Source organism: Ziziphus jujuba, chromosome 8, assembly GCF_031755915.1.
Source record: "Ziziphus jujuba cultivar Dongzao chromosome 8, ASM3175591v1".
NCBI classification, from domain to species: Eukaryota; Viridiplantae; Streptophyta; class Magnoliopsida; order Rosales; family Rhamnaceae; genus Ziziphus; species Ziziphus jujuba.
In genome coordinates this window covers 7,505,390-7,524,722 of record NC_083386.1, presented here as the reverse complement: position 1 = coordinate 7,524,722, position 19,333 = coordinate 7,505,390, and the positions used below count along the sequence as shown (strand labels likewise).

Here is a 19,333-nt window from a genome sequence, read left to right as displayed (position 1 = left end):
CTTAAACTAGTATTAAGAAGTCTATATTATGTACATAAATGTCTTGTTTTGCTATTGCATATTTTCAGCATCCAATTTGCAAAGCAAAAATGTTAAAGGAGGGACTATTGGCAAAGGAACTGCAGCTATGGTTGCAACTATGGGGAGGTTAACGATGGAACTCGATTATGACATTGGGAGACCCACGAACAAGGAGATTTCAAGTAAATTAACAAGTGAGTGTGGTTATCTAGTAAGAAAGCATGCTCCTCTACACATTGAAGCATGGACGAAGATTGGTGAGAATGAAAGAAAACGAATCAGAGATCTTTTACAGGTTCATAACCATTTTGGATTTTCCTCTATGTTTTCTAACTATTAAGGCTACTCATCTATGAGGTCCTATGCTAGTGCTGCTAATGCCTATTTCATTAATTATTCTTCTATATGCATTTTAAAATCTTCTCTTCCTGCATTACTAGTTTGTAAATCTTCGCAAAATATACTTCATCTTTATGCCAATATTAAATGCTAACTAATTTATATTGGTTCTGTTGGAAGTGTATGTGTATATATATATATTATATATACATATATATATATATATATATACTGAAATGTCTACATATAGATAAGTGCTAATGGTTCTAAGTGCTATTGGATTTTCTAAGCATCTAAGGTTGTTGATGGTGTTAAGTGTTATTGGATATTATATATATACATATATATATATATATATATATATACTGAAATGTCTACATATAGATAAGTGCTAATGGTTCTAAGTGCTATTGGATTTTCTAAGCATCTAAGGTTGTTGCTGGTGTTAAGTGTTATTGGATATTTCTAAGCATCTATACTTCTATTATTCTTTTTGCAATTTAAGTTTGATATTGACCGAGAAGATGAGAGATATGTTAACTATGTCAATACTTTAATGGGCAAAGCATATAGTGATTTTCGTCATAGACTTCATATTCGCTTTTTGGAGTTTGAGACTATCGAAGAAGTTAAACAATCTACTCCTCCCTTAGGTGTAAAGGAAGTGGATTGGCATTGACTATGTGATTTCTTTGGCACCAACCCAAAATATCTTGTATACGTGATTAATTTTTATTATATTTACGGTTATTACATTATACTTTCAAATTGATTAAAGGTAACATGTGCAGCACCGTTCACAAGTAAACAAAAAAAATCATGAAAATGTGCCTTATAGTCATTATGGAGGATCGAAACCCTTTTTATATCATCTTCAGGAAAAATCAAAGGTATATATATACATGTATATTTTTGTCCAAAATTCTCTGTATAACATTTAAAATTGGCAATTTGCTTGTTTATTAATTTTCTGTACATAACATTTTTATGAACAACAGAATTTTCTTGAAGGACAAACATAAGGAAGGGTGGAATTTTTTCATGATATGCATTATCATGATAAAAAATGTTGGATCAATGAGACAGCTCGACAAAGATATGTATGTAAATAATTTTCTACATTTCTCCTTCCAAACTAAGAAACACCTTACTTGTAATTCTTAATTTTCTAAGTGAATAATACATTCATATGAATTTTTGTTTTTTGTAGGAGGACATGCATCAAAGATGTTCACAACTACGTGAGGAAGGATTCGAATCGGTGGATGAGAATGTGATTGTTGATGAAGTATTAGGAACTACAGCTGGATATATACTCGGCATGGGATATGGTCCGAAACCAGCCTCATATTCTCATAAAAGACAACCATCACCAGGTGCAACTGCTTTGCATGAGCGATTGTCAAGTTTGAAAGATGAATATGACTCATATAGGCAACAAAGTGAAGAATGGATGACAATTTTAAAAGAAGAATATGACTCATACAGGCAACAAAATGAAGAACGGATGTCAAAATATGAAGAAGATATGAGCCAAATGAGAAAGTTTATACGACAAATTATGGTACAGCACTCTTGCTCTGGTTATGGTACATCTATTCATTTTCCTCCACCACCTCCACCCCCTCCATCAGCTGCTTGTTGACAAAGATGGATATTTTCATTTTATTGTGGTAGCTTTTGGATTTTTATTCACGTGTATGTTCATAAAATTAAAGAATTCTCTCTTTTGTTCACTTACTTCTGTACAATATGAAAATTTGTATCATATTTGTGTTGATAAAACATATTCAGGTTGATAAAAACTTTCATCCACCATATTTTGCAAAAAATTTTTTAAAAAAATTGGAAATACTTTTGCCAACAAAACTCACTTTCGTCGGCAAAATGATTATCGACCAAAAATTTCCTTGGTAAATGATTGAATATGTACCAATAGAAAAAGTTTTACCGCTAAAACATTTTATTGACAATGGTATATTTGTCCCACAAAACCATTGCTGAAGACCAGTTTCCTCGCTAAATAGCTATTTGGCAACAAATATAAATTTTGTCGACAATAATAAATTTTCCGAAAAACTATAACTTCATCTTTAATGGAGCCTACGCCAACAAATTATAGTATCGTCGTTTGAGAACTCATTGCTGACAAACAATCAATTCGTTGCTAAAGGTGCCTTGTCCGACAATATCTTGTTGTCGCTAATGGTTTTAAAATTTTCAGCATTGTATTTTCAACTGCTTCTTTTTTTGTCTGCAAAGCCCTTTATCGACAATTCTTGGGTCGATGGAAATATTATTTGGCTAGAAAGTTTAGTATTCATCGATAAAGGGATTCACCGAGAAACATAAAATATTTCTCGATAAATACAATCCCAGAGGACGTATACCAGACAACAGTGCCGACAAATTTAGTTTCCTCGGTAAATCCTTTACCAATGAATTTTCCAGTTTCGCCGACAATTTATGTTCATCGGTAATTGATAATTTTCTTGTAGTGCCTCAGAGAAGCGGGGGATGACCAACATAACCAGCATAGCAATGGTATAAATCGTTTTGCACAATTGCAATTCACAATGAACATTGATGAGGAAACCTATCTGGGAATTACATCCTCCGCTGCTAACCATTAACCTTGTAAAATTTTCTATTACACTTGTGAACACCACCACCTCCATCACTTCCCATGAAGAAGTTGCTACCATAGATGAGTTGTTTATGGTAGCACCAGTAGCTGTGAACATGAATTGTTTGTGGTAGCAGCAGAAGCTGTGGATAGTCCGAAGGAAAATCCAGGTGATGAAGATTTAGAACAGAATGTGGAACTAAATATGGAAGATTTTGCAGGTTGCCAACGAGTACCAAGCAAGCCTGTAGGAATACCACCTCCGGAGTTTAGGAGGAGCAGTAGAACCAAAGATAGAATTGCCAGTAGCAGTTGCACCAAACCCAAAAATGCTACTTCCAGTGCTTGTAGTGGCAGCAGCTGTGACACCAAATGGTGCGCCACTTATGCAAAAACCTGTGTCCTTCTTGGCTATGCTTTCTGAGGATGGCAAGTCCAACGTGGCTGAAACTGGTGCAACCGCAGTTGAAGCTGCAGAACCAAATTTAAAAACTGATACAACTGGAAATGAAGATGCAGGAGTCAAGGTCAAGAGACTGCCGGTGGAGGCAATGGTGGTGGAAGCAGTAGTGACACTAGGGGTGGAAATAAGGCTAACAACACCGGCCAAGGTTGAACTATTGGATGAATTGTGACTTGTCAAACTATTGAAATCTACAGGGGTACCAGAAGCTGAAGCTAAAGACTACTAGGAAGGTTGCCGAAGGAGAATATACCAGCAGTTGGTGTTGGTGTTAGCGTTGATAAAGAAGAAGGAAGTCCAGTTTCAGGTATACTAGAAAACACTCCATAGTCTTCTGAAACGTCACTACTACCAACATTTGATGGCTCGGGCACCTTAAGTACAGAATCTGTTGCATTGGCTGGCACAGTAGGAAAGCTGTACATGAAGCAAGCAGAAGAAAAAAATAAATTTAGACATACAAGTTCTAAAATGAGAATGCCCCCAAGTAACATAGATTAGAAGATATTTCTACCAAAGAAATATACTCAGTAATTCTTACTACGCTGCATGTTGCTATAAATTGCCAACCAGTACACATTTTTACCAAATATATCTCAAGGAGATGGATCGCACAGACACGATCAGCCAACCCAGTTACATTGAGGCCAGACCCAAAACATGCACCAACCATACATCATTTTCACATCTAATATGTCATACAATCTACATCCATACTTCTGCATCGAGCATCATGGCCCATTGTTTCATATTGCAAAGAGATGAAAAATTAAAGATCTATTCCACTTTGAATTCTCTGGAACCCAAAATTCATGGACTTCCCTTGAGAATTTCATCATATTCATAGCGACCTAACCCAAATTTTCAATATTACAAATAACAGGAATGGTAAAAAATTATTTAAATTACTTTATATGAGAAAACAAGAAAAGGGAAAAGAAAATTCTCAACATAAGAGTTTATTAATAATTAATATTCAAAATAACCTTGAAAAACAACATGCCATATATCAGCATCGAGCAGTATAAAAGATACTAGATCAACGGTCCACCAACACCTCATCAGTTGCAACGAGGAAAAAAGGGATCGAGATCATTCAAATTTTAAATAATAAAATACGAATCTAAAATTTACAAAAGAATCAAAAAATAAAAAAATAACAATGAAAATAACAAAATTCAGTGCCGCAATGCACCCCGACGCATCGGAAAGGAACAACCATAGAAGCATTTGTTTGAGAGAGATACATAACCGTTTTCTTTTTTTTATGATACAAATAGCAGAGTACACAGAACAGAGTGAATAGCATATTATCACCAAAAACAGAAATCTATCACCTACATGTACTAGTACAAAGCATAACCATTCTTACACTAGATAGAGAGAGAGACTGATACAAAATTGTCAAAACTTATGCTGGCATTGCAACCATAATATTCCCTTACAAAGAAACAAAAATAAAAGACAAAGCCCAAAACACAAAAAAAGAAAGACAAATATTTAGAAGGAGAAAACAGAATCGAACAAAAATTAAGAGACAAATATTTAGAAGGAGAAAACAGAATCGAACAAAAATTAAGAGACAAATATTTAGAAGGAGAAAACAGAATCGTTCTAACAAAAATTAAGAGACAAATATTTAGAAGGAGAAAACAGAATCGTTCTGACCTTCTGGAGTTTATAGAAGCTGATCACGATCAAATAATTCAGGATGACCAACATAACCAGCAACCTTCTGCTGGCGGGGTGTTGCAATGGTAAAAATTGCTTTCACAATCGCAATTCACTATGAAATTTGATGAGGAAACACCACCACTGCTGGTGCAATTACTTCTTCAGTGGCTTACCTTTAACCTTGTAAAATTTTCTATTAGACTTGTCACCACCACCACCACCACCACCACCACATCCAAAGGAGAAGTTACTCCCTTCAGGAAGTAATCCCATACTACCGGAGACTGGAAATGGAGAACTGTTCTGATGGGCTGGCACATTCAATTGGCTTCCGAATTGAAATGGAGTACTTGCCGATGGACCCGCTGAACCGAATTGAAATGGAGATGAAGAGGGTGAGGGCAAGACTGATTGTTGACCAAATACTGGGACCGAAGGCACTGATGCTACAGTGTCCTCAGCCACGCTGTCTTCCATATTCATTTGATCATTATTAGCTGCGGCAGAAGAACAAAATGAGAAAGCAGAACTAGGGTTACCAAACGTAGGCTGTGTTGAGGCACCAACAAAGGGTGAAGTGAATGAAAAAATGGAACTTGTTGATGCACCATTGGATGATCCAAAAAATGCAGGTGCACTATTTGTGGCGGCAGCGGAACTTGTCGATGCCCCAAAAACCATGGGTGCACTGTTTGTGGTAGTAGCAGAACCTGTGGACGCCCCAAGAACCATAGGTGAATTGATCGTTGTAGCACCAGAAGCTGTGGATGGTCCAAAGGAAAATCCAGGTGATGGAGATGCAGACCTGAATGTGGAACCAAATATTGAATATTTTGCAGGTTGCCAACTGGTACCCAACAAGACTGTAGGAGTACCACTACTGGAGCTAATGGGGTTGGTATCTGATGGCGAAGCAGCAGAACCAAGTCCAGTAGTTCCTGAACCAAACACTTGAGCAGCAGTAGTAGAACCAAAGATAGAACTGCCAGTAGAGATGCTATTCCCAGCAAAACCTGAGGATGGAGATGATGTGGTTGAACCAAATTGAATAGGTATACTAGTGGAGGATGCATTCCCAGTCCCAACAGACAACCTCCGCTGCTTACCTTTAACCTTGTTAAATCCTCTATTACACTTACGGTTAACCCTGTAAAATTTTCTATTAGACTTGTTAACACCACCACCACTTCCCATGGAGAATTCCACCATGTAGACAGACCTAGGCATTAACACAAAAAATAATTTTAGAACAATTACTACCAAAAGAAACATTCTCGGGAATCCTCACTACACTGCATATTGCAGCATACAAATAGCCATCCAATACTCATTTTTACCAAATTTATTAAACCATTCCAGTTTATTTGCTCACAAGAAATATATTTTTAGATTGTCAACTGTTGCATTAATATCTGAGCTCATGTGTGTGTGTATGATTCGATAGTTGATATGTTTCGATAGTTGATATCTTTCCCCTGTTGATTCGATAGTTGATATCTTTCCCCTGTTTTTTTGTTTTCATTATTATCTAATAAAACTCTTAATTACTTATTAAAAATAGGGAAAAAAAACAAAGATGAAAACAAGCATCAAGATAAATGCAAATGCACTACTTAAAATACCAACGAAGCTTCCATAACACTTGCAATGACAAAACCAATTACAATCTTCCATTAAATAACGGCCAAGAAGAGTTTACCTGCTTGAGGTTTCAGGCTTTGGGTCTGGAAAAGAACCAGATTCTGTGGCTGCTGATTCAGTAACAACTGCCGGGGAGGAAGCAAATGTTGTAGATGTCTCTGGAACTTCATCAGCGTGTTTAGAGCCAAAACTACTTGTGTTAGAAGCAGCATCTGAATCTTTTGTTGATGCAACTTTATCCCCAAAGCTAAATATGGGCAGGGCGACATTTGACACCATGGGTGGAGAAGCTACATCAGATGTCAAGGGAGCCCGAGTAGCAACCTCCGTGCACAGAACTGCCATACTAGGGGAAGATGCATCTGCATTGACAATGTTGCTATTTACGTCAGCACTCACTGATCCATCATAGGTTTCTGGATCAGATTTCTTATTCACTGCAGATGTAGAATGTTTGCATTCCAAGAAAGCTAAGGGCGGCTTCGCCAGTATAACAGCTTCAGTATTGTGGCTTTTCCTCTCTGCTGAAAAGGTATCCACCTTCTGTGTCCCATCGGTCGATGAATGAGATGCAGCACCATTGGAACATACATCATCATCATCATCATCATCGAGCTCCAGAAAATCCTACAAGGAATATCCATAACAAAAATTCTGAAGATTCATTTTCATGAAGGTTAAAAATTAATAAATATTAAAGAGAATATTCACTGGAAAAAAAAAAAAATGTCACTATCTCACAGTGAAAAAATGTTGAATGTTATAAGACCAGTCTAATGTCAAATTCATAAGAAATTGTTTAACCAAACTATCATACAGCATATTTATCTCGCTGTAAGGACATTCTATGATTATACATATGCTGCAAGTAGTTACTTCAAATATGATATAACAGCAGAAATAAAAAGAATAGATAAATAAGATGCTGTATAAATCAGAGTATTAACTTCCCATAACTTCTCGATGTTTATGAACCGTTGGATAAACCTATATGAGGGATAAAATCATTTGTCAAAAAGACTGTCAGATATCAAGTCGATGGACCACTTCCCAATATATATGGTTAAATAAAGATATCTACACGTAGTAGAAACCAAGAAAACTAAAATACCTCAGGTACACTCATCCGAAAAGCCCACTTCTTTTGTGGAGGAGAGGCAACAAAGATTGGTGCATCAGAAACTGTAGAATCACTATTCATTGATATATTCTTCTTTGGCACTGCAGAATCTACATCATTCACCACATCAGTGGCCTCGTCACAAGAAGTGACAATTTTTAACCGGCCACTTTCTTCAACCGTGTCTTGTTCAAAAGAAGTAGTGTCTCGAGCATCCGGTATTTTCTTGTCAAGTGAAGCATCCAACTTATCTTGTACATCACCCAGAAATTTTGATGAATCAACAGCCTCAAGGCTTTTCAGAGCCTGTCCGTGGAGCATGGATGGTGACATATTAGTAGGTGATTTATCCGTTGAAGTAGGTAGATTTGGCTCAGATAATTTGTCTTTTGGTAAGATCAACTTATCAAGTTGCTGCAATATTTTAGAATCCATCTCACTCGATTTTGTTAGAACAGAGGAGAAACTTGTACTAGGCATGGTGCTTTCCTCGTTTTCAGTTGCTTCCTCATAATCATTCTTAAGTTCACCAGATGAATTCAGCTTCTGTATTGAAGACGATGGTTTTGGAGCAACCACAGACCCAAGTCCAGTTTTGGGAATGGAAAGGCTACCAGAAACAGGTCAACTCTTAATTACTTATTAAAAAAATAGGAAAAAAACAAAGATGAAAACAAACATCATGATAAATTCAAATGCACTATTTAAAATACCAATGAAGCTTCCATAACGCTTGTAAAGACAAAACCAATTACAATCTTCCATTAAATAAGAGCCAAGAAGAGTAACGGTATCAAGCTGAGTCGAAATATCTTATCCATCTCTACAGCAAAATGGATATCTCCAGAAAAGATTTTAAGTTCAATCTTTTTTTTTTTTTTCCCCTCTCTACTCGTACCAATCCACCTGCTCGACTTCTTATATTTAAAGTGATTCGTGTATCTATTCCAATCATACTATTGTTCCGTACCATTATGGAAGAAGATTCGGGTAAAATATGCACTTCCTCGGGAATGAAAAAAAAATCGATCTACTTTCATTTGGTATTTTGGCTTAAATACTTTGACTCCTCGATACTCAAGCAAATCCTCTTTTTTGAGGATTGAATACAACCCTGTCGTCCCATATTTAGTAATTTCTGAACTTTTTCAACCCTGTCATCCCATATTTAGTAATTCCTGAACTTTTTCTTCTGTATTGAGGATCATCAAAATAAGCAAAAATAATATTTCAACGAAAAATACCATTTATCGGTATTTCAATCTTACCTGCTTGAGGTTTCAGGCTTTTGCTCTGGAAAAGAACCACATTCTGTGGCTCCTGATTCAGTAACAACTGCTGGGGAGGAAGCAAATGTTGTAAATGTCTCTGGAACTTCATCAGTGGGTTTTGTTGGGCGAGAAAATAAATTAATTCTACTATACTAATAATTTATACAAGCAAATACATTGATATAATATAAAATACTCATACACATGCAGCAGGACCCACACACATAATTAAGACTCAACACATAAACACAACTCTTAACATTTATTGACACATGAAAGCTCTCTCTTTCTAAGAGCTTACTCTACTCAATTGAGTAGCTCTTTCATTCACACCAACCGAGAGCCTCCTTGGAGCTCACTTGTGTAGCTCACCAAGCAGGGAAGCCAAAGCTTCCTTTTATACTTGACAAAGTCGGTTGCTTTGGCCTACTCAAAGCTTCTAGACTTCTCCACTGTGTCCTTGGTCTCATCCTCAATTTTAGATATTTTTTCCACAAATTCCAATGCTCGACTTCCAACCAAGTATATCAAATATACTAGTTAATTCTAGAATCTTCTAGGTCAATATTGATCCTTCAGGTTTAGAGCCAAAACTACACGTGGGAGAAGCAGCATCTGAATCTTTTGTCGACGCAACTTTATCCCCAAAGTTAAATATGGACAGGGCAACATTTGAGACCATAGGTGGAGAAGCTGCATCAGATGTCAGGGGAGACTGAGTAGCAACCTCAGGGCGCAGAATTGCCATGCTAGGGGAAGATGCATCTGCATTGACAAAGTTGCTATTTTTCTCAGCACTCACAGATCCATCAGAGGTTTCTGGATCAGGTTTGTTATTCACTGCAGATGTAGAAGGTTTGCATTCCAAGAAAGCTAGGGGCGGCTTCTCCAGTATAACAGCTTCCGTATTGTGGCTCTTCCTCTCTGCTGAAAAGGTATCCACCTTCTGTGTCCCATCGGCCGATGAATGAGATACAGCTCCATTGGAATATACTGTAGTTTCAATATTCATTGATGTAATCTTCTTTGGCACTGCAGAATCTACATCATTCACCACATCAGTGGCCTTGTCACAAGAAGCAACAATTTTTAACCGGCCACTTTCTTCAACCGTGTCTTGTTCAAGTGAAGTAGTGTCTCGAGCATCGGGTACTTTCTTGTCAAGTGAAGCATCCAACTTCTTCTTATCTTGTTCATCACCCAGATAATTTGATGAATCAACAGCCTCAAGGCTTTTCAGAGCCTGTCCATGTGGCACGGATGGTGACATATTAGTAAGTGATTTATCCATTGAAGTTAGCAGATTTGGCTCAGATAATTCGTCTTTTGGTAAGACCAACTTATCAAGTTGCTGCAACATTTTAGAATCCATCCCACTCGATTTTGTTGGAACAGAGGAGAAACTTGTACTAGACATAGTGCTTTCCTCGTTTTCAGTTGAAGCTTCCTCGTAATCATTCTTAAGTTCACCAGATGAATTCAGCTTCTGTATTGAAGATGATGGTGTTTGAGCTGCCACAGACCCAAGTCCAGTTTTGGGAATGGAAAGGCTACCAGAAACAGATGGACCACTTGATCCAATGTCATTGTCTAACACAGAACTCTGGCACTGTAAAGCCTGAAAATAAAATAAACAGCCATGGAGTGAATCCCAAAATTTAAAGAAGCATTCAATAATCAATAAAGATTTCTTACCCCTTCTTTAGACGATGTAAATAGGCTTTGCTCGCGTGCAGACTGAGAAGATGATGGTCCACCATAAGGACTAACAGCAGGCCCCACATCCTGGAATATGATCAGACAGAATTAAGAACATTATCTCTCAGCAAAATTTAGAATATATTATATATATAATATATGATACACACACACACACACACACACATATATATATATATATATATATATGGCCAGAAGTTCTTGGTAGGCAAGACACCTTGTGGAATTCCCCTGCAGCTAGGATTTCAATAGCAGCTTCCATTGCCATCTTCTTTGCTTTCCTGCTCATCCGATGGCGGGACCCCAAATCCAGTAACTTCCCACTCAAGCAATTAATATTTGCTCTGCCTTCATTTGTTAGAAACTTCTCTGAATGTTGAGAAATCATCCTATCAATTCTGCTAAGCCAGTTGGCAACATCAGCTTCAATTTCTTCTTCACTGTTTTTCTTAGCCTCATCAATGGAATGCTGAAGCTTATCTCTTTCATCCTTCAAATGCTGAATTTGAGTTCTGAGATTTTCTACATTGCTTTTATAGTTAAGGAGGTAACCCAGTTGGCGGCCAATAGGTTCAACTGTGTACTCACTAATCTTTGCCCCTATGCTAATGATTATCGCCATGGGTTGGTTAAGTTGGTATTTGAGTAAATTTTCAACCCAATAAAAGCAAAATGGTATGGATGAATGAACGGCAAGAAAATAGTTCAATTGGATTCAGCACAATGAAATGAAAGAGATAATCACCAAAAATATATGCAGCAAAACAAATGAAAGAAACAGAAGAGAAATAAGAAAAAAGTAAAGCAAGTTTGCGTACCTGTGCTTGAAGAAACTACAAAGTAGAGTGAAAAGTAAAGATGAAAACCCACACACGTGGGTTAATCCGCGTATTGGTATGGAAAAAGGGCCATGATCGTGGATGAAAAGTGGACAATCAGGACAACAACGTACGTCAATGATTAATATCACATATTGACTATGCGTCAACGGGCCAATAAACTTATTCATTTTTCTTTCAAGTTAAGGAATGCACTCCACCCGTGACATAAAAGAAGCTCAAAGTATTTTTTTTTTTAATTTTAATTTTTAATTTTTTCTTTTCCTTTTTTGTACTGTTTGTTTGTTTTAAGGAATTGGTTTGCCAGGAAGGATAATCCAAAACAACTGTGTTTAGCTTCCGCAATTTTTTTTTTTTTTTTCAACGTTGGTAAATGATGTTCAAATTATATAGCTTGGTCAACACTGGAATTGGTCGTTAATTATTTTATCTCAAACATTCCTACACCGTTGAACCAACATGATTCTTTAAGTTTTAGTCTAAATAGATATTTATATATATATATATATATGGATTTTTTTATCTGCTGCTTCTATAATTCAATACGTTTATATTTCATTTGTTAGAAGTATAACTATGAAAGATTATCCAATTTCTTTATCATTTATGGAAGAGGAAATTCCTATACTTTTTACCTGAAACATAAAAAAGGAAATTCACAGCACGACTAAACTTCCTTAGTGATAATTTTAGAGGAGAAAAATTATATGGTAGCAGAAGCAGTTTTAGCATGAACACAATACATGGTATATCCACAGTCCACCTTCCCAAGACTTGGAAATTGTCTCCAAAAGCCTCTTCAAAGAAGTGATACAGAGAAAAAGATGAAATCAGTATTTAAACAGAAATATGCTTCATTTGCATGCTAAGCAATTTATTTGTCAAACAGAAAATTATGAGACAAAGGTAACTTGACGAAAATTCATTTCTGGTATGAACAATTGGGAACCATTAGATAAAGCTCAGGTTAAACTTGCTCTTCTACATGCCCACTATTATTTCAATTTTAGATGACATTACTCCGAACAAAATAATACGAATTTGCTCCCGCTTGAAGCAAGGTTTCCTCTTTTCTCCACCAGAAGTTCAACCTGCACCAGGAACACTATCAAAACCAACGATAGCACCAAAATAGGTCCCAGTTAACTACAGCGTTATCACTAATAGGATGAACTTTGAATCAAGCTCCAGGCTTGAAAATCCTTTATTTTCAATGTTTTCCATCTCAACTCCTTCCTGAGATATTACAAGCCAGCTTAATGATCTCTTCTGAATGATCAACAAAATGCTGCATATGCTCCTTCAATTTTGGGCCTGCATATATAAACCCCAAATCCTAGGCATTAATGTAAGACAGAACAATGAAAAGTCATGTTTACTTAGCCATTAAGAAAGTAAAACATATTTACCCAAATTCCATGCTTAGGCTATTGCTTTTCTTGCACCATAGCTCTTAGTAAATTCCTCCTCAATCAATTCAGAAGGGCATTTGGAATCTGTTGACCTGCAACTACACAGAAAGCTGCATCATGCAAAAGTCAATCTTAGTTTGAAGACTCGTATACATATATGCAGCAAGGTTCAAATAAATAACAATGCTATGACAAGCGTGGGATGCATTTAACTATTTCAAATCAACTTATTCTGATTTCGTTTTGTACTTAGCAGTCATACACTTTGTAGTTGAATTATCAACACTGAAAGCCTCAACATCTGCTGCACCCGGTCTTCCTTATGATCTTCTTAATTGCCATATATGAATGGAAATAAACAGGGCAGAAAAGTGCAGCATATCAATTTAACACAATTACCATCCTTAGTAAAGACTAACAATAGCAGCTACTGTATCACAAGGCTTTGAATGTAACATGAAAATCATATTTCTTATAGGCAGAATAGGCATTCGTCCATACTCAACCACAAGACTGCAGAGAAAAACTTAAACTGAAGAACAAAAGATACAAAACTAAAAGAACAAAACAATGCAAAGCAAAGCAAAAGAAAATGGAAAGAAATATATACATATATTATTTTCCCTTCAAGATGTCTAGGTGGGTGTGGTGAGGCTAAGTAAACTGCATTTATGCATCACATGCTCTGCAAGGTTAGAGTGCTTAATCACCTCTACAACTATCACCACTTTTCTTCCAGTAAGCTACCGACAACCTTGGTAGAAATAAAACAACTCTGCTGATAAAATCATTGAGTATAAAATCTCGTTATCCAACAAAACAAAAGAAACAGAAAGAAAAGGAATTCAAATCTACAGAAAAATTGTAAAGCACCACTTTAAAGCATCTGAAATCTCTACCAATTTCCACCTATAACAAATGGATCTTTTATTCATCTTCAAGCATTGCAATCGCTAGGGATGTTTGATCGTGTAAACTGATGTAGAATGAGAATGATGATGTCAGTACCATTACCTCTAGCAGCACCAAGCGTCTTGATCACCATCGATCTTAATTCCAACTCAACGTCTTTTATCAGTCTCAGTATAACCAGCCATTGAAATGTATGTCTGTGATCGCAAGTGCAGTAGCATATCAACCTCTTAACAATAAACAACAAGCATTTCAAAGAAAATGCAATCCTTTTCAACTACAACCCATAAACAAAAGGTCGATACTTATATAGCATTTCTAACCATTTATGTTAAAATTGTGTGTAAAACATTATTTCAACATGTTGCCATGAAGCAGACTCCATCTTTATTATTATTCAAATATATTTATATGAATAAATTATATAAGCCTATGAATTTCATTCATACACAGCCAAGATAACAAAGGAAAGCATGAATTTCTTGCTAAGTTGAACCATATATCAATTTTATGGCCAAAAGAATTAAAAAAAAAAAATTAAATGGAAAAAAACATTTCATGATGTCCATGTGCAGAGATTAGTGGAATCCAATGCAAGCTCATAATACAATTTCATATATGCTCAGTGGTATACAAAATTTGGTATCCAATTTGATGCCCAAAGCATTACTCAAGAATAAATCACTTTGAAAGCATAGGGATCGGTTGCATATAAAACTTGGACAAATTTCCGTCACGCTTAGTTTTGTATACTACTACTATGAGGAAAAGGTTGAATCTCCTATATCTAATTATCCACAATTATCAAATAAACTAAACCCAGTTCAAACTTGCACCAAAAAAGTAACAAAGGAACTTAAAAAAAAAAAAAAAAAAAAATTGTGCACACTCTGGGATGCTTTGGTTGCAACTTGCAATAGTGGGTCAGGCCTACAACCAGGCTTGGTAACCTACATTTCCATGGGAATGGGGTTTCAGAGAAATCCCACATCAAAAGTTAACTGTCCAAATCACAACATATAAACCTTCTATTGAGCAGTCGAGATTACGACCTAACTAGAACAGGATCTGTTCTATAGGCTCGTACGTCTCTATCCTTGTGATCAAAGAAGACAGGAACCTCAAAACTGGTGGATGAAGCATGACCGTGTGATCAGAGCGTGATTAACAGCTTGGATGGTCTGTGGACCGTCTGACGCAGTAGATCATTTCCACTCGGACTTCTGGCTGGGATGGTCACACGGTTGTCTGACAGGTTTCCCGTCCTTTTTAACTCTTTGTTTACTTCTTCATCTCCTTTACCACACTACCCATAATCCAGCCTCACAGTCTTTTTTATTTTTTATTTATCTTTTGTGTCAATAATCCAATCTCAGCTTTTTTATTTTTTTGGGTAAATAATCCAGTCTCAGAGTCTTTTTTTTTTTTTTTGGTTTGAAATCCAGTCTCACAGTCACCGACTTTTTGTCATTTCGCTTGTCATCATTTTCCCTTTGTCACTGGTTTGAGAATTTCTGAATACAAACTATAAATTTAGTGTGTATATATGTGATATAACCATATAATGAAGTAACAACTCAGCTTCTTGTAAAATAATAATAATAATAAATAAAACCCACAGTTTTCACCTATTGAATTTTTCCCAATAACATATTTGTGTGTATATATATATATATATATATTTTCTTTCTTTCTTTTAATGAATTTCCCAATAACATATAAACCGATATTGAAAGGGCGCTACATAGAATTGGTTGGTTGTAAAATATTAAATATACGATTTGAGTGGTTGGGTGGCAAGAAAAACGCTCCAACTTTCGCATTAAGATGGTATGCGGTCCCTGAGTAGTTTTTTTTGTCTTCTTTTGTTCTTGAAGGAAAGTGTGAAATATTACAATTAAGCTAATGTTTTCAATTCCATTTAATTATATATATGTACACTTTTTTTTTCTTTCCCTTTTTGTTGTAATGATATATATATATATATATATACATTTTATGTCATATATTTGACAGTAATCAATTTTTAACTGACGCTGTGACCTGTCCGTGGTCTGATATGACTTTTCAATTTTTATTTTTATTTTTTCCATTTTATTAATTTAATTTTGATATTGACAGTTTGCTACCTTCTTAATGCCGTTTCGTTTGCCGAGAAAAGTGACTTGTTCAAAGCATTTAAAGCAGATGTGTGGCACATATTACTCCAACTCTGCAGCTCTGCTATCATCACAAGTCGCCTTCTTCTTCGTTCCTCATACACACACACAAACAAAAAGAAGAAAAAGAAAAAACAAAGCCATGGCAGTAGTAGCCTCCACATTGCTAGGATTTATGTTCCCACCTCCTCCTTCTCTTTTCATCAACACCATGTCTGTAATCAGTGCAACTTCATTAGCTGTTTCTGGGTTATCTGAGATCAGAGGCAAACACTTGCAATATTCCAAATTCTGGGATGTTTCTCATCCTCAAAACCCGCAACCCAAAAACCAAATTAAGCTTTCAAGCAGAACTGGGATGCTTTTGCTTTACACTCCTGCCTTCCTTGCTGCTTTCTCATCCTTCCTGTTTTTCCCCATTAATGGTGGTGATATCAGATTCCTCCTCCTCAGTTCTGCTTTAGCCCTCCATTTCTTCAAGAGGGATTTTGAGGTATATATGTGTATATATATTTTGTATATAATAAAACTTGTTTTGATTCTTACCAATGTCCATTTTATTTTATTTTATTTATTTATTTATTTTTATGCAGGTTCTGTTTGTTCACAGATATAGTGGTGGGATGGTTCTTGACAGTGTCATTGTTATAACCCTAAGTTATTTCTTATCCACTGTAAGCATGATTTATGCACAGAATCTAACACAAGGGCTTCCTGATCCACCAATTGATTTAAAGTACCCTGGAGTTGTGCTTTTTCTAGTAGGGATGTTTGGGAATTTCTACCACCATTACCTTCTTTCTCAACTAAGAGGAAAGGGTGAGAAAGAGTATAAGATTCCCAAAGGTGGTCTATTTGGGCTTGTTATTTGCCCACACTACCTGTTTGAGATAATGATTTTTGTTGGGGTGTCATTTATTTCTCAGACACTCTATGCATTCTCATTCACAGCAGGAACAATTTTCTACTTGATGGGAAGGAGTTATGCCACTAGGAGATGGTACCTTTCCAAATTTGAAGCCTTCCCTCAACATGTCAAGGCTCTCGTTCCATTTGTCTTTTAAACATGTATGTATATGTATATATATGTGTGTGTGTGTGTGTGTATCATCTAAAACCATAATTCTGTAAAGGGTTGAAGATGAAAGAACTGTTGTTGCTGTCCTTTTTTCTTTTCTTTTTTTGTGTTTGCGTTGGGGTGGGGGTGGGGGTGGGGGCGGGGAGGGAAGGGGTTTGTTTTTTCTTTGGTCAAAGAAGGGAAGGATTGCATAACTGTAGCTTTCAATAATTGTGGTGGAAACAAACAATTTTTTTGAATTTAAGAAAAGGAAACCAGTTGTGATAATAATTAAAACTTTAGACTTTGTGGTCACTGACAAAGTTTCTTGGCTGATTAAGTTGCTTCCAATGTGTAAGATCGTTATATAGACGACTCTTGTTTTGGGTCTGCATATGAAAATTGCAAATCATATACATGGTCATTCTTTATTATGAGTGTATATGCGTGTGCGTGTGTGTGTGTGTGTGTGTGTGTGTGTGTGTGTGTGCATTCTTTATTATGAGTGTATATGCGTGTGTGTGTGTGTACGCTACTCTTGGTTTTTTTGGCTGAAAGTGGGGTGTTATAAAACCAAAAGGAGCAAACATACATACAATCATGTTGCTAATGAATCAGGTCATGGTGATACTACTACTTTCCTGGTTCATTGTAGATACAAAAAGATTGGAAATGTTAGAAGGAGACACCGAGCCTAATCTTACATTTACAAGAGTCCAGCGGGCAACCATATGAGCCAACCCATTGTTTTGCCTCGGTGTCCACTGAAAAGAGATTGAATCAAAAAAAGGTGATCAGCTCCCTGATATTCCTAATGAAGCTAACAGCTGTCCAATGAGTAGACTTTCCCGGATCCTTCACACTTTCGATAACTGATTTGGCATCGCTTTCGCAGCATACTTTAGTGAAACCTTCTTCAAGTGCCAAGCTGACAGCTTTATATAACGCAGCCGCTTCAGCAGCTTCAGGATTATCCATTCTTTCCTAAAAGCTTGAATTTTTATCACTTTGCCAGTATGACTTCTAGCAACTAAACCAGGCCCTGCATGCCCCTTTCCTAAGGAGGCATCAGTGTTAATCTTGATAGTTCCCACAGGAGGCTTGCACCAAGAGGAGATCACTCTCTGCTCAGCTCTAGGGGATCAAGCCAAAACTGAGGCTATAAACTCATTATATCTACCATACAACAGCTTTACTTGTTCCTCAAGGCAGCAATTAACTCCTTCAAAAAGTAGTTTATTCCTCGCGTCCCATATCGTCATTAAGATAAGAGCTGCAAAGAGGAAAAAATTGCTTCTATCACTGGAATGAACTGGAAGCCTATCCTCCGGATTAGATAAACGATCAAAATAGGATTCCAAACCATTAGGTTGATCTTCGCTCCATCTGATGCTCCAAGGGGAAGGCAACCACAGAGCTCTGGCCACATGACACTGGAAGAAGAGATGGATTTCATCCTCGGTTCTGGGCTGTGCATATGACAATTGCAAATAACATACTTGGTCATTCTATATTATGTGTGTGTGTGTGTGTGTGTGTGTGTGTGTGTTTGGCCATTTTTTATTATATGTGGATGTGTGCGCCTGTATGTATGTTTGGTCATTCTTTATTGTGTCAGTGTGTGCGCGTGCGGAAATAGTGATTGAAATACGGCGTTGAAAAACATTGTGTATATGTGTGTGGAAATAGTGTTTGAAAAACAGAGTTGAAAAACAGTGTGTTATGGAAATAGTGTTTGAAAACAGAGTGGGGGTGGAATGAGAAATTTTGGGGGTGGTCTTGCCTGCTAGTGACTGAAAAATGACATACTGAATGGAACATGTATAGAAAGTCAATAAAGGTAGCAACAAACTATTGGTAGAGTAAGTTTGCGAAGAAGTTGAGATTCTTGTGTTAAATTGTCTTGCCTGTTTTTGTGTGTGTGTGTATATATATATATATATATATATGACGCTTTGGTATAAAAGGAGAAAAATAATAAATAAAAGATATAAAAAAATTGGTGTCAACTTGGTTTCATACAAAGGACAAAGTGGGACCTTATATGAATATGCCAACTTTAGGTATAATTAATTATATA

At 36.5% G+C, this 19,333-nt stretch overlaps 4 protein-coding genes, 1 long non-coding RNA gene and 1 other non-coding gene across 22 annotated transcripts; 3 read left to right on the top strand and 3 right to left on the bottom strand.

The window, feature by feature from the left end:
• Positions 1 to 751: 751 nt before the first annotated feature.
• LOC132805002 (uncharacterized) lies at positions 752 to 2,145 on the top strand. Of its 3 annotated transcripts, none has more exons than XM_060819644.1 (3): positions 752 to 1,250; positions 1,359 to 1,460; positions 1,571 to 2,145. In XM_060819644.1, the coding sequence occupies exons 2-3, from the start codon at positions 1,407 to 1,409 to the stop codon at positions 2,003 to 2,005; spliced, it is 489 nt and encodes a 162-aa protein (XP_060675627.1). In that variant the 5' UTR covers positions 752 to 1,250; positions 1,359 to 1,406; the 3' UTR covers positions 2,006 to 2,145. The 3 variants fall into 3 exon arrangements, with proteins under 3 accessions (XP_060675627.1, XP_060675626.1, XP_060675628.1); XM_060819645.1 differs by having other exon boundaries at positions 1,165 to 1,250; positions 1,372 to 1,460; XM_060819643.1 differs by having other exon boundaries at positions 752 to 1,460.
• A 162-nt stretch (positions 2,146 to 2,307) lies between these two features.
• On the bottom strand, positions 2,308 to 9,728 carry LOC107412992 (nuclear pore complex protein NUP1). 2 transcript variants are annotated; one of them, XM_048469408.2, is made up of 6 exons: positions 9,153 to 9,728; positions 7,876 to 8,494; positions 6,823 to 7,391; positions 5,732 to 6,342; positions 5,118 to 5,620; positions 2,309 to 3,866 (listed from the first exon to the last, which is right to left on the bottom strand). In XM_048469408.2, exons 2-5 carry the CDS (start codon positions 8,362 to 8,364, stop codon positions 5,277 to 5,279), a joined length of 2,013 nt encoding a protein of 670 aa, XP_048325365.2. In that variant the 5' UTR covers positions 8,365 to 8,494; positions 9,153 to 9,728; the 3' UTR covers positions 2,309 to 3,866; positions 5,118 to 5,276. The 2 variants fall into 2 exon arrangements, with proteins under 2 accessions (XP_048325364.2, XP_048325365.2); XM_048469407.2 differs by having other exon boundaries at positions 2,308 to 3,866; positions 5,118 to 6,342.
• LOC132805038 (nuclear pore complex protein NUP1-like) lies at positions 9,712 to 11,663 on the bottom strand. Its single transcript, XM_060819789.1, has 3 exons — positions 11,092 to 11,663; positions 10,851 to 10,940; positions 9,712 to 10,773 (listed from the first exon to the last, which is right to left on the bottom strand). Exons 1-3 carry the CDS (start codon positions 11,494 to 11,496, stop codon positions 9,712 to 9,714), a joined length of 1,557 nt encoding a protein of 518 aa, XP_060675772.1. The 5' UTR covers positions 11,497 to 11,663.
• Positions 11,664 to 12,341: 678 nt separating this feature from the next.
• Positions 12,342 to 15,887, bottom strand: LOC112490870 (uncharacterized). Of its 12 annotated transcripts, none has more exons than XR_009640475.1 (5): positions 14,927 to 15,887; positions 14,140 to 14,234; positions 13,836 to 13,903; positions 13,123 to 13,235; positions 12,342 to 13,027 (listed from the first exon to the last, which is right to left on the bottom strand). It is a non-coding gene; the product is annotated as an uncharacterized LOC112490870 (long non-coding RNA). The 12 variants fall into 12 exon arrangements; XR_009640473.1 differs by having other exon boundaries at positions 13,836 to 13,900; positions 14,927 to 15,884; XR_009640479.1 differs by having other exon boundaries at positions 13,123 to 13,217; positions 13,836 to 13,900; positions 14,927 to 15,884.
• LOC112491151 (small nucleolar RNA U3) lies at positions 15,085 to 15,295 on the top strand. The gene has a single exon (XR_003055456.3). It is a non-coding gene; the product is annotated as a small nucleolar RNA U3 (small nucleolar RNA).
• A 295-nt stretch (positions 15,888 to 16,182) lies between the features above and the next one.
• Positions 16,183 to 19,151, top strand: LOC125421678 (uncharacterized). Of its 3 annotated transcripts, none has more exons than XM_048471029.2 (3): positions 16,183 to 16,689; positions 16,790 to 17,264; positions 17,909 to 19,151. In XM_048471029.2, exons 1-2 carry the CDS (start codon positions 16,225 to 16,227, stop codon positions 17,258 to 17,260), a joined length of 936 nt encoding a protein of 311 aa, XP_048326986.2. In that variant the 5' UTR covers positions 16,183 to 16,224; the 3' UTR covers positions 17,261 to 17,264; positions 17,909 to 19,151. The 3 variants fall into 3 exon arrangements, 2 of the variants coding, with proteins under 2 accessions (XP_048326986.2, XP_048326985.2); XR_007239990.2 differs by having other exon boundaries at positions 16,184 to 16,689; positions 16,790 to 18,043; positions 18,149 to 19,151; XM_048471028.2 differs by having other exon boundaries at positions 16,184 to 16,689; positions 16,790 to 19,151.
• Positions 19,152 to 19,333: the final 182 nt, after the last annotated feature.

Excerpts from the sequence above, each read along its gene's own strand:
- LOC125421678 (XM_048471029.2), top strand. The coding sequence starts at position 16,225 with ATGTGTGGCACATATTACTCCAACTCTGCAGCTCTGCTATCATCACAA. Across the intron at positions 16,690-16,789 it reads TCTTCAAGAGGGATTTTGAG|GTTCTGTTTGTTCACAGATA; the intron begins GTATATATGTGT and ends ATTTTTATGCAG.
- LOC107412992 (XM_048469407.2), bottom strand. The coding sequence starts at position 8,364 with ATGCCTAGTACAAGTTTCTCCTCTGTTCTAACAAAATCGAGTGAGATG. Across the intron at positions 7,392-7,875 it reads TTCGGATGAGTGTACCTGAG|GATTTTCTGGAGCTCGATGA; the intron begins GTATTTTAGTTT and ends TATTCCTTGTAG. Across the intron at positions 6,343-6,822 it reads AAGCCTGAAACCTCAAGCAG|GTCTGTCTACATGGTGGAAT; the intron begins GTAAACTCTTCT and ends GTTAATGCCTAG.
- LOC132805002 (XM_060819644.1), top strand. The coding sequence starts at position 1,407 with ATGCATTATCATGATAAAAAATGTTGGATCAATGAGACAGCTCGACAA. Across the intron at positions 1,461-1,570 it reads AGACAGCTCGACAAAGATAT|GAGGACATGCATCAAAGATG; the intron begins GTATGTAAATAA and ends TGTTTTTTGTAG.
- LOC132805038 (XM_060819789.1), bottom strand. The coding sequence starts at position 11,496 with ATGGCGATAATCATTAGCATAGGGGCAAAGATTAGTGAGTACACAGTT. Across the intron at positions 10,941-11,091 it reads CTGCAGGGGAATTCCACAAG|GATGTGGGGCCTGCTGTTAG; the intron begins GTGTCTTGCCTA and ends ATCATATTCCAG. Across the intron at positions 10,774-10,850 it reads TTACATCGTCTAAAGAAGGG|GCTTTACAGTGCCAGAGTTC; the intron begins GTAAGAAATCTT and ends TTTTATTTTCAG.